The sequence below is a fragment of the Phyllobates terribilis genome, unplaced genomic scaffold (genome assembly GCF_046119375.1).
Source record: "Phyllobates terribilis strain yellow unplaced genomic scaffold, ASM4611937v1 Scaffold_3__8_contigs__length_932513732, whole genome shotgun sequence".
Classification (NCBI taxonomy): Eukaryota; Metazoa; Chordata; class Amphibia; order Anura; family Dendrobatidae; genus Phyllobates; species Phyllobates terribilis.
Window position 1 is genome coordinate 583,437,979 of NW_027362763.1, and position 12,544 is coordinate 583,450,522.

Sequence of the window (12,544 nt, forward strand, 5' to 3'; positions counted from 1 at the left end):
ACTGTCAAACAGTTGCAAATCATGCACACGGGAGCGATTCAACCATATCACAGAGCAGCTGTAAATACTCAGAGCTCGGCCCGAGCATACTCGGCGAAAGGGTTAATAGAACATAATCGCTCAACATTAATCTTGATCCCTTCCTGGCATACAGCAGATGTAGGGTCCACGTGCACAGAATGGGCACAGAATGTGCTGTACAACAGTGCCAGCTGTGTTATACAGCAGCAGTTGAATGTTTAAAATGCATGTCTGGTCAGCATGAATCAGCTGACTGGTTCCCATTAATAATCTTACAAAATCCAAACAATTGTACATACAAAAATTACAGAAAAATGTATAGTGCAATAATAAAATTTGGTTTACCTGGGATGTTTCCAAATCGGACTTATATTGACTGTTTTGTGCACTATGAAGACAAATAGATAATAAAGCTTCAAATAATTTTCCAACACCAGATGACCACTTCTGAGCATCAGTTTTGCCATCAGACAACAAACTTGATTTGTCATTTGAAGAATCAGGTTTCATATAATCTTGGCTTGTAATTAAAATTTGCCCCTGCTCACAGGATTCCAAATTGTATTTTTCTGCTGTACATTGCTTTGATGTTTCTGAAAGTGAAGACTTGAGTATTGCATCACCAAAGTCTTCAAAACTGCATAACTTACTGATCATCATACAAACAAGCTTATAGCACAAATCAAAGCCACCGATTTTGAGGAATTGCTTCTGGAACATCATATCTCTTAAGTAAAGCCGGTAACACATAGACCAAATGTCTGCTGCTTGGTGTAATTGTGCTGGTGAAGGCAAGAACAAGCTTTCAGAATTCAGCTTTGGTAAAATGTTTTGTGGTTCACTCGCGGTACTGTCATAACCAGATGTGTCTTCTGATTCATTGACTGATTCAAGGTCAGACTCTGCATCTTTGCTCACTGTCAAAAATGCCAAGCAAAGAAATATATTTATTGTGTTTATCTTCTCATCAATATCCTTTCTTTTCTTTGGACAAGCATCTCTCAGGACACCATAAAATTTACTCAAACTTTTAGAAATATTTATGCTTTCATTAGACTTTAAAAGATGAACAGAAAATTCTGAAGTCAGTGGTGTGTTAGCATCATTGGTACTAACGTCTGAAGTAGGTGGTAAAAGGTCAGTTTGCAGCTCTCCAATGCAAATAAGGGTCTCAAATACTTTCAAACAAAAACCCCTCAATGAATCCAAATAGTGAAGTTCAGTAATTTGATTTAATCCATTCAAATTGAAGAAAGCTTCTCGAACTACCCTGGAAGAAAAAAAAATAATATTAAACTAGGTTTTATTTCCTTGAAGAGGAATAAGAAGCAGTTTGTTTGTTTTTTTAATTCGGACTCTCCCTTGTGGAAATATTAACAAAGTATTTGCCACTTAATGAATTAACTTTTGTTAAGTCCAAGTGGGTATTGATAGTTTTCATTCTGTATGAGTTGCTCAATGAGAAGCAGGCAGCAACACAGCAGAAATGTTAGATGCCTTACATCTCCCAGTATGTGAGATGTAAGCATACAGCCCTAATCTCCCGTTGTAACCACTTGCATGATGATAAAGTGCTGGGAGCTTAGAGCACAGATGGCTACTCCTTTTACATAAGGTCCCTGTGGGGAAAAGGGCAGTACAGCCGAGTTTAGCCATGTCACATTACAAAAGCCTTCTACAGTAACATGAAAAAGTATTCATACCCAGTGACCTTTTCCACATTTTTTTCACATTACACCCAGAAACTTAAATGTATTTTATTGGGATTTTACATTTGTCCAAGAAAAGGGAATGAAACATTGTTTCCTAATTTATATTTTTAAAATAATCTGAAAATTGTGACCACCCTATGTATTCGGTCCCCACTGTAGTCTGATGCCCCTAAATAAAATCCAGAGTAACCAATTGCCTCCAGAAGTCACAATTAGTAAATGGAGTCGATGTGTGTAATTTATTATCAGATTAACTACAGGTGTTCTGTGAAGACCTTAAACATAAGTAAGGATCAAACAGCATCATGAAAACCAGAAACACACCAGACAGGTCAGGGACATAGTTGTGGAGAAGAGCAAAGCAGGGTTAGGTTATAAAAAAAATAGCCCAAACTCTGAACATTTCATGGAGCACTGTTCAATCCAACATCCACAAAATGAAGTTGTATAGAACTGCAAACCTACCAAAACATGGTTGTCCATCTATACTGTCATCCCAATCAAGGAGAGCACTAATTATAGAAACAGCCAAGAGACCCATTTTCACTCTGGAGGAGCTGCAGAGAACTACAGCTCAGGTGGGACAATCTGTCTACAGGGCAACTATTCGTCATATATTCCACATATTTGGCCTTTGTGGAGGAGTAACAAGAAGAAAGCAAGCCATAAAAAGTCCTGTTTGCAGTTTGCAAAAAGCCATGTAGGGAACACAGCTAGCATGTGGAAGAAGATGCTCTCATCAGATGAGACCAAAATAGATCTTTTTAGGTTAAATGCTAAGTGTGGCAGAAATCTAACGCTGCACATCACCCTGAAAAAACATGGTGATGGCATCATGCTGTAGAGATGCTTTTCTCCAGCAGAGACAGAGAAGCTGGTCAGAGATGATGGGAAGATGGATGGAGCTAAATACAGTGTATTCCTGGGAGAAAAACCTGTTAAAGGCAGCAAAAGACTTGCTACTGAGGCACATGCTCACCCTTCCAGAAGTAAAACAATCCTAAACATACTGCCATAAATACAATGGATGTTTTAGATTAAAGAATATTAAATGTTAAATGTTTTTGAAAGGACCAGAAAATGTCCAGACCTAAACCGCATTGATTCGTGGCAAGTCTTCAAAATTACTGTTCATAGATGCTCTTCATCCAGTCTCACTTAACTAAAGATAGTTTGCAAAGAATGGGCAAAAGTTTCATCCTCAAGATGTGCAAAGATGGTAGAGACATACCCTATATGACTTACAGCAGAAATTGCAGCAAAAAGTGGTCCTAACTCAGGGGGGCTGAACACAAACTTACGACACTATTTTCAGATTTATATTTTTAAAATAACTCGAAAATCATGCAGCATTTCCTTTGTACAAGTATTTGGGAAGTATAAAATAAATGATACCTGGTTTTCTAATTTTAAAAATATAAATCTGCTTTGCAAACTAGCTCTAGCTCAGTGAGAGATTCTCAATGGAATTTAGGTCTGGACTTTAAATGGACCAAACACCTGAATATGCTTTCATCTACAACAATCAATTGTAGCTCTGGCAATATGTTTGGAGTCATTGTTCTGCTGAAAGGTGAACCTAATTCTCAGTCGCAAGTCTTTTGCAGCCTCTAACAGGTTTTTCTCCAGGAATACCCTGCATTTAGCTCCATCCATCTTCCAATCAACTCTGACTAGCTTCTCTGTCCTTGCTGAAGGAAAGCATGCCACAACATGATGTTACCACCATCATGTTTGACGGCGGGGGTGAAGTTTTCAGGGTAATGTGCAGTGTTCGTTTTCTGCCACACACACAGTTTTGCATTTACCTAAAAAAGTTCCACTTTGGTCTCATCTGACCGAAGACCCTTCTTCCACATGCCGTGGCCCCTACAAGGCTTCTGTAAACGTAACTTCTTATGGCTTGCTTTCAAAAAGTCTTTTTTCTTGCCACTCTTCCATAAAAGGCCAGATTTGTAGAATATATGAATAATAGTTGTCCTGTGGAAAGAATCTCCTACTTGGGCTGTGGATCTCTGCAGCTCCTCCAGAGTGACCATAGACCTGTTCACTGTTCTAATAAGTGATCGCCATGCATGGAATGTCAGTTTAGGTGGACATGTCATGGTAGGTTTTCAGTTGTGCCACACGCATTCCATTTTGAACATGGATTGAACAGTGTTCAATGAGATGTTCAGAATTTGTGCTAATTAATAAAACCTAACCCGCTTTACTCTTCTCCACAACTGTATCCCTGACCTGTCTGGTGTGTTTCTCGGTTTTCATGATGCTGTTTGATCTCCTATGTTCTTAAAACAATCCTCAGAGGCCTTCACAGAACAGCTGTATTAGAAGAGTTAAATTACTTCCAACTAATTTCTCTCGCATATGGCAATTGCCAAAATGTGGTCATACACTACTACTTGGATAAGCGGCAGGAAATTATCAAAGTTTTGTAAAGTATACTCAACAAAGCATACAGTACAGACCAAAAGTTTGGACACACCTTCTCATTTAAAGATTTTTCTGTATTTTCATGACTATGAAAATTGTACATTCACACTGAAGGCATCAAAACTATGAATTAACTCATGTGGAGTTATATCCTTAACAAAAGAGTGTGAAACAACTGAAAATATGTCTTATATTCTAGGTTCTTCAAAGTAGCCACCTTTTGCTTTGTTGACTGCTTTGCACACTTTTGGCATTCTCTTGATGAGCTTCAAGAGGTAGTCACCGGAAATGGTCTTCCAACAATCTTGAAGGAGTTACCAGAGATGCCTAGCACTTGTTGGCCCTTTTGCCTTCACTCTGCAGTCCAGCTCACCCCAAACCTTCTCGATTGGGTTCAGGTCTAGTGACTGTGGAGGCCAGGTCATCTGGCATAGCACCCTATCACTCTCCTTCTTGGTCAAATAGCCCTTACACAGCCTGGAGGTGTGTTTGGGGTCATTGTCCTGTTGAAAAATAAATAATGGTCCAACTAAATGTTGGACCATTATATACTTAACTTTTTTGTTAAGTATATAATTCCACATGTGTTAATTCATAGTTTTGATGACTTCAGTGTGAATGTACAAGTTTCATAGTCATGAAAATACAGAAAAATCTTTAACTTAGAAGATGTGTCCAAACTTTTGGTCTGTACTGTACATCTAAAGGTGTAATGAACATTAGGCCATCAGTCATAAAGCCTGACATTTTTCATGTTAGGCGTGCTGGAATTCGACGCGCCCTATTCATGAAGAGGTGAATGGATGTTAATGAATGTGGCACATCTAAAAGTAGCATGTGCCTCACCACAAATCTTACTTCAGTCACGTACTAATGAATTAGATGGACTATAGCTTTTTGCCTCCGCTCCAACCATTGGAGCTGAACAAAACTGGCATGAAAACGGCAAAAAAGTTAACATTTTTTGATCAACTCGATGTTGCACAAAAATTTGGGACTTTTCAAAGCTTTTAATGCTAGCTTTCTGGCGTAAAAGCTTTGGATGAAATAGGGGATTTTGACTGCGCAGGCATTTTCCAGAAATCAATGTGCTATGGATGAGTAAAAATTGTATTTTATCCATGGATACATTTATGCGGCAAATATATTCTAACCAGCGTGTGCCAGTGTGAAACGACAGCTCATTAATTACTATGTTTTCTGGATATAATTGTAGCACTAAACGTGAGGCTGAAAATTTTACAGGGCTCAGAAGTAGAGAATGGCAAAAAGTTTCAAAGTACCCTGGTCTGGACCTGGGAAGGGCGCACTTTCGTTCGGAAATCTTTTACCCAGCTTTCTAAGGATGTCAGGGACAAGATCATAGACCTGTACAAAGCTGGAATGGGCTACAAAACCATAAGTAAGACGCTGGCTGAGAAGGAGACAATTGTTGGTGAAATAGCAAGAAAATGGAAGAAATACAAAATGACTGTCAATCGACATCGATCTGGGGCACCTTGCAAAATCTCACCTTGTGGGGTATCCTTGATCATGAGGAAGGTGAGAGATCAGCCTAAACCTACATGGCATGAAGTTATTAATGATCTCAAGGCAGCTGGGACCACAGTCACCAAGAAAACCATTGGTAACACATTACACCTTAAAGGTTTAAAATCCTGCAGTGCCCGCAAGGTCACCCTGCTCAAGAAGGCACATGTGCAGGCCTGTCTGAAGCTTGCCAATGAACACCTGGATGATTCTGTGAGTTATTGGGAGAAGGTGCTGTGGTCAGATGAGACAAAAATTGAGCTCTTTGGCATTAACCCTACTCACCGTGTTTGGAGGAAGAAGGAGGATGAGTACAACCCTAAGAACATCGTCCCAACTGTGAAGCATGGTGGGGGAAACAATTTGGGGGTGCTTTTCTGCAAAGGAGACATGACGACTGCACCGTACTGAAGGGAAGAAGGATGGGGTCATGTATCTCGAGATTTTGGCCAACAACCTCCATCCCTCAGTCAGAGCATTGAAGATGGGTCATGGTTGGGTATTCCAGCAAAACAATGACCCAAAACATACAGCCAAGCCAACAAAGGAGTGGCTCAAAAAGAAGCACAGTAAAGTCATGGAGTGGCTTAACAGACCTTAATCCCATAGAAAACTTATGGAGGGAGCTGAAGCAAAAAATTGTCTAATTTATACAATGTGATTTTCTTGATTCTTTTTTTGGATATTCTATCTCTCAATGTTAAAATTAACCTACCCTTAAAATTATAGACTGTTTATGTCAGTGGGCAAACTTACAAAAACAGCAAGGAATCAAATACTTATTTCTCCCACTGTATATGATAATTGCTTACTGGTAATTTGATTTTCCAGAACCATGACAGCACCGTACAGAGAGAGTATCCGCCCCCAGGAACTGGAAACCTACTAAAATAAAAGGGGTGGCACCTATCTTCCTCCCCAGTGTGTTTACAGAGAATAAGGGGTAACCGCCTTGTTAAGACATATATGCATACAACAATAGTTATCAATGTTCACCAAAGTGTTTGTACGAACCAGTGATTTTTTTTTTTTTTAAAAAAGGAAGTTTTCCACCACCAAAGTAAAAGAAGGGAGTAGCACAGTGCTGTCATGGTTCTGAAAAATCAAATTACCGGTAAGCAATTACCATATTTACCCTTCACCATGACAGCATCGTACAGAGAGATTAAAATAGATGAAAACCCTAGGGCGGGACCACAACTGAAAGAACTTCTCTCCCAAAGGAAAGATCAGACAGCCCAAGATCCAACCTATAGTGTCTGAAGAAGGTGGTTGGAGATGCCCAGATTGCCGATCTGGTCTACTGAGGCATTGCCTTTCTCGCCAAGAGGTAGCTATGGCCCTAGTAGAATGTGCTTTTATACCCTGAGGGGGATCACGGTCAGAGGCAGAGTAGGCTAAAATTATGGCCATTGTAACCCATCTGGCAATCGTGGATTTAGTAGCTGCCTTACCCTTGTTTGCCCCCTGAAAAGAAACAAACATGGTCGAGGACTTCCTCCACTGACTCGTTACCTCAAGATATCTAAGGATACACCTTCTCACATCTAGGGAGTGAAATGTTGGGGGTCTGACCAGGTTTAACCCTGGTGATTTAAATAAGCCACTGCTGTGCTGTTGTCCAATAGGATTACTACATCCTTCCCCATACAGAATTTTAAGGTTGCCTGTAATGCTTTTCTGACTGCGGTCAGTTCTTTTAGGTTTGAGGAACCCCTTTTTAATTTGGAATCCCATAGACCCTGAAACCAACACCGCTCTAGGTGGGCACCCCCAACCTGTCAGACTTGCGTCCGTGGTGATTACAACTGGATTTTTTACTGTCCATGGGACCCCTTTTTGAAGATTTTCTGAATCAGTCCACCAAGTTAGAGAATTTAGCGTCCTTGCAGACAGCTGAAATCTGTAGTCCAGCCGATCTCCTACAGAGGTCAGTATTTGTAGGATCTCCCGCTGTAGTAGTCTTGTGTGGAATTGAGACCACTGTACTGCTGGAATTGTGGCTATTAGGAATCCTAGCAAGGACATGGCTTCTGTTACCGAGATAGGTCTTCCTTGAACAATTCCGATTTTTTGTTTGATTTTTTGCACTTTCTATTGTGGGAGGAAGCAACGCTGATGAATAGCATCCAGGTTGATGCCCAGAAAAGTTTGAAGTTGAATGGGTTTGGGTTTTAGTTTTTCTTCGTTTATTATCCAACTCAACCTTGTTAAGATGGATAGTACTTGTTTGACCGCTAAAGTACAGTTTTTTTCTAAGTACCCGACTATCAAAAAGTTGTCCAGGTATGGCACCATTAATATGTCTCTTTTCTTTATATAGGATGTCATCTCCGCTACTATTTTGGTAAAAATTCTGGGCGCTAGTGACACCCCAAATGGCAGGCACTGATATTGCAGATGCAAAAGATCGCCTTGGATCTACTGCCACCATGAGATATTGTTGGTGGTCTGGGTGGATTGGGATGTGATAAAGGATGTGTACTAAGTCTATCACTGCCATGAAACAGAAGGGGTACAAAAACTTTACTGTCGATCTCAAAGTCTCCATATCAAATTTTTCTGTTTTTATATACGTTCAAGGCTTTCAGATTTATTATTGTTCTGTAGGAACCATCGGTTTTTCTTTATCAGGAATATATTGCTGCAAAAACTTCTTCCTTTTTCTTCCTCTGGCACACTGACTAGCATGCGTTTGTCCAGTAACTTTACGATCTCTGCTACTAATGCCATCTGCTTTATCTTGCCTACCCGGGACTCTATCAACCAAAGTGAAGGGAATGGAGGGAAAATGTATTTTTAAGCCTCTGGAAAGGGTATCCACTACCCACTGGGTAGCGGGCATCGAGGCCCACTGATGGCAAAACTGTTTTAATCTTCCCCCCACTGGTAAACTAGTATCATTGGTGCTTGGGTCCCCCTTTGTAGGTGGCGCCCTTACTAAACAGGAACCCCCTGGACTGACTCCTGTCTCTTCTCCAGGGTCGACCCCCTCTTCCACTATCCTCTCTCTGGCTTCTTACTCTTTCCCTAGTTGTTGACCCTTGAAAGGACTTTTTATATTTTTGAGAGGGAGGGGGAAAATTTTGTTTTTATCTGCTGTGTTTTTAATATATCGTCGAGTAATGACCCGAACAAAAAACACCTTGGCAGGGAATGGCACGGTTTCATTTTGGATTGAAAATCGGCTAACCAATTCTTAAGCCAAAGGGCTCTCCGTGCAGAGTTCGAGAGACCACAGGCCCGGGGCTGCAAACCTCAAGCTATCTACTGAGGCGTAAGCCAAGAAGTCAGCTGCTTTATGGATAGTGGGGAGTGCTTCCAGGAGATTTCCCTAGGACATTTATTCCTAATCTGGGACTCCTTGTAGCCACTTCACTAGAGACCTGGCAGTGCATGTAGCTGCGATGCTGGGTTTAAGGGAACCGGCCGCTGCCTCCCATGTGCCTCTGAGGAATGTATCAGCCTTTTTATCTAAAGGATCTTTTAGAGAACTTCGATCCTCAAAAGGAAGGGCTACTGCCTTAGAAACTCTGGCAATAGCCACGTCAATCTTTGGGGATTTTTCCCAAACACTAGTCAACTCATCCTCAAACGGATACTTCCTTTTAAGTGTGTTTGGGACTGACACCTTTTTAACTGGTCTTCTCCATTCTTTTTTTATCAAGGAAAGTAAATTTTTGTGTACTGGGAAGATCCGATGTTTGCACTCCTCCAGGTTACTGAACATTGAATCCTGCACAGATGTATGCTCCCTCAGGGTCTCTACCCCCACAGTCGTCCTAATGATTTTCAGAAGTTTTGTCGTTTCTTCCACCCGGAGCAAGGCTGGCCATATTCGCCAACAGATGAAGATGGTTCTGAGCTATCAGAGTCAACTCATTCTCCTGATTTGTCCTTTTCCTCTACTGAGCTAATGTCTGAGGGTGTATGCTGTATGCCTGAGGAGGTAGACGGACCCCGGGTATGACGCATTTCCTCTTTTACCGTATTTTTAACTTAGTCTTTGATTAGGGTTTTTAACTCCTGAAACAGAGACAGGAATTCCTCCATTACGGTTTTCTCTATGCAGGCTCGGCAAAGCTTTTTAGCAGTAGACTTTGTTAAAGCATCCTTGCATAAGGCCCATTCCTTATTTTTTGTCTTGGTCACGGTTTTCCTGAGTCTATCCTAAAATGGGTAATGACACCAGTCTGTATGTGTGTGCAGGAGAAACACTCATCCCGTCCTAGGGCCCCAGAACTACAGCTCCAGGAGCAGGTTTCGGCTCATCCCCTTCAGGTAGGTTTGGATTCTCCATTTTCTCCGCAAGGATGGACACCAACCTTGTAGCAGTTAGCACACTCAGAAAATCTTGTGCTAAGCGTACCGCAGCTGCTCAGGGACCCACACCATATGCTACTTATAATAGGTGTGGGAGGAGAAGGGGTTGCACGGGGAATGGGGTGGGGGTGGGGGTGGGGGACCTTTTTTTTTTTTTTTACTGCGGTCACCGCCGTAACGCCACGTGTAATGGCGGTCACTCCTTCAGAATCCGTTAGTAGACCGCCCTGTAGGCCCCGCTGATGTCCTCTCCAGCGTCACTATGCCCCGGAAGTCAACCCCACACCTCCGCATGCGCCGTACTGCAAACCGGCACCATCTTTCTTACGCACTTCCGGTGCATGCTCTGCGCTCCTCTCAGCGCCAACCTCCGAATCCGGAGGTGGCCCACTGACTTCCCACGCTCCGGCTGGAGCGGTTCATTCAAGAAGAGTGCCCCCACCTCTTGGATCATCCCTCTGGCCGCCAGGTTAACCGGGTCACGGCACCAGGAGAAATCTCCCCAGGTAAGCTGTTCCACCGTAGGTATCGTCTTCCAGGAACAGTAAATTACTGGGGAGGAAGAGAGGTCCGCCCCTTTTATTTTAGTAGGTTTCCTTTTCTTGGGGGCGGATACTCTCTCTCTCTCTCTGTACGGTGCTGTCATGGTGAAGGGTAAAAAAGTTTTTAATTGCAGGCAGTTAGTGGTTCTCTGCTCCACAATACTTTTTAACTTAATATGTATCTGAGGAAGCACAAGCAACTGAAAATATAATTGACATCAGCAGGATCTACCCCAGGTTTGCCAGCGTGCAGTGTCTCAGTCTGATAAGTTAGAAACAGCATTTTTCTGCTCTGTGTAAGACAGCTCAGATCCAAAAATTAACCAGATGACAAGAGCAGCCCTGCATGTCTTTAAGCTTGTCAATTTTGTGTAGTTTCAGTGAGTGGCAGAAAAGCAATGTCTCACTAGGAGATCCGTGTTGTCTATCAAAAATCACTTATATTACTCCATAAGGCATTTAGGTAGCTGTTAAAGGTAAACTGTCATCACGACTTAGTAAGTTAAAATAAAGGAATGACCATAATGGCAGTTTTATACTGATTTACTAGATACCTGTAGGGAAGAAATCTGCATCCTGGTTCTTGTTTAATTCATGAACGTTTTGGTGCAATATCCTCTTTGTGCATTGGTGCGAGACTGTGTGTAGGGTATTCGCATGTCAATCGGCGCATGTGTCGCTATCGCCGTCATTTAGCTGAAGACCACCAGAACTTTAAAATAAAACGCAGAGGTACCACAGCAGAGCTGAAAGCCCTACACACAGTCCTGCCCCGATGCACGAAGAGGATATTGCACCAAAACTTCTAACGTGAATTAAACAAGAACCAGGATGCGGATTTCTTCCCTACAGTATCTATTAAATCAGTATAAAAGCGTCATTATGGCCAAATCTTTATTTTAACATACTAAATAGTGATGACCGGTTCCCTTTAAAAGACTGTTAATGGTTCATGCAGTGTTATTTAAAAGCCCCTATTTATTATATTGATGGCTAGACCGTACACTACAAGCCATTTTTTACCTTTCGTGTCACCCCTATTTCCACATAGAATGTAAGCTTGTGAGCAGGGCTCCCACTCCTCTTGGTACATGTTGAATTATGTGTTACTCTATAATGTTTTATATTGTTTGTAGATGTCCCCTCTGAATTGTAAAGTGCTCTGAAATATTTTGACACTATAGAAAAAAAATGTATTCTCGTCAGAAAATGACCTATAGTTGAAATTAGGTTCTTCTGTTAAAGAGTAACAGTCATTTTAATTTGTATTTCATAAATCAATAGTTAACTTTGTAATATATCTTATCCAAGTAATCAGCTTCTTTCTCTGACAGGAACAATCATTCCTTAGCAAAATCCGAAATTACGGGTAAAATATGTATTTAGTGAAGACTGTTACATTATTGAGATAGGAGATCACAGTTGCCACTGATACGATTCTATATGGCGAGGAGGGAGGATCTTATCAGTAGCAGCTCTCATCTCCTTTGTTAATAATGTAACAATCTGTTTTCACTGAACACAGATTTTATTACCCAGAATTGAAAATTGAGAATGAATAATCAGTCCTGTCAGAGAAAGAAGTTGATATCTCTGATAAGATATACAAAGTTACTTATTTTCATGTGTAATATTAATTTAATAAAAATTAAAACCAATATTTTTTACTCCACATGACAATCTGTATTAAAAATAAAATATAAATATTCTAATTATCACTGACAATGGGGCTTTTAGACTATAAAGTTCTGTAATTTCAGGAAACAACACCTAAGCATTGGTCCCAATGAGCATACTCTGACACCATCTTCTGTATTAAAGCAAAAGCCTTTGCAAATGTCATTGTTTAGGAAGAAGCAGAGTCCTGTCTACCAGTCGTGCAGTATCCATCCTCCTGCTATCCGGTTCCTGATCGTCCTGACTCTCCAAGTCTATTCTTGCTTCCCAACACCCCTTAGGAGGGTCAGCTGCTGAGGCTCCAGG

The 12,544-nt window shown here is 41.2% G+C and overlaps 1 protein-coding gene across 1 annotated transcript in view; it reads right to left on the reverse strand.

The window, feature by feature from the left end:
* The window catches only part of LYST (lysosomal trafficking regulator), a 789,135-nt gene that overhangs the window by 712,164 nt on the left and 64,427 nt on the right, over nt 1-12,544 (reverse strand). The window contains exon 5 of the mRNA XM_073671457.1: nt 367-1,291. Within this exon, the coding sequence (XP_073527558.1) occupies nt 367-1,291 (925 nt within the window). The remainder of the gene's footprint in view (nt 1-366; nt 1,292-12,544) is intronic.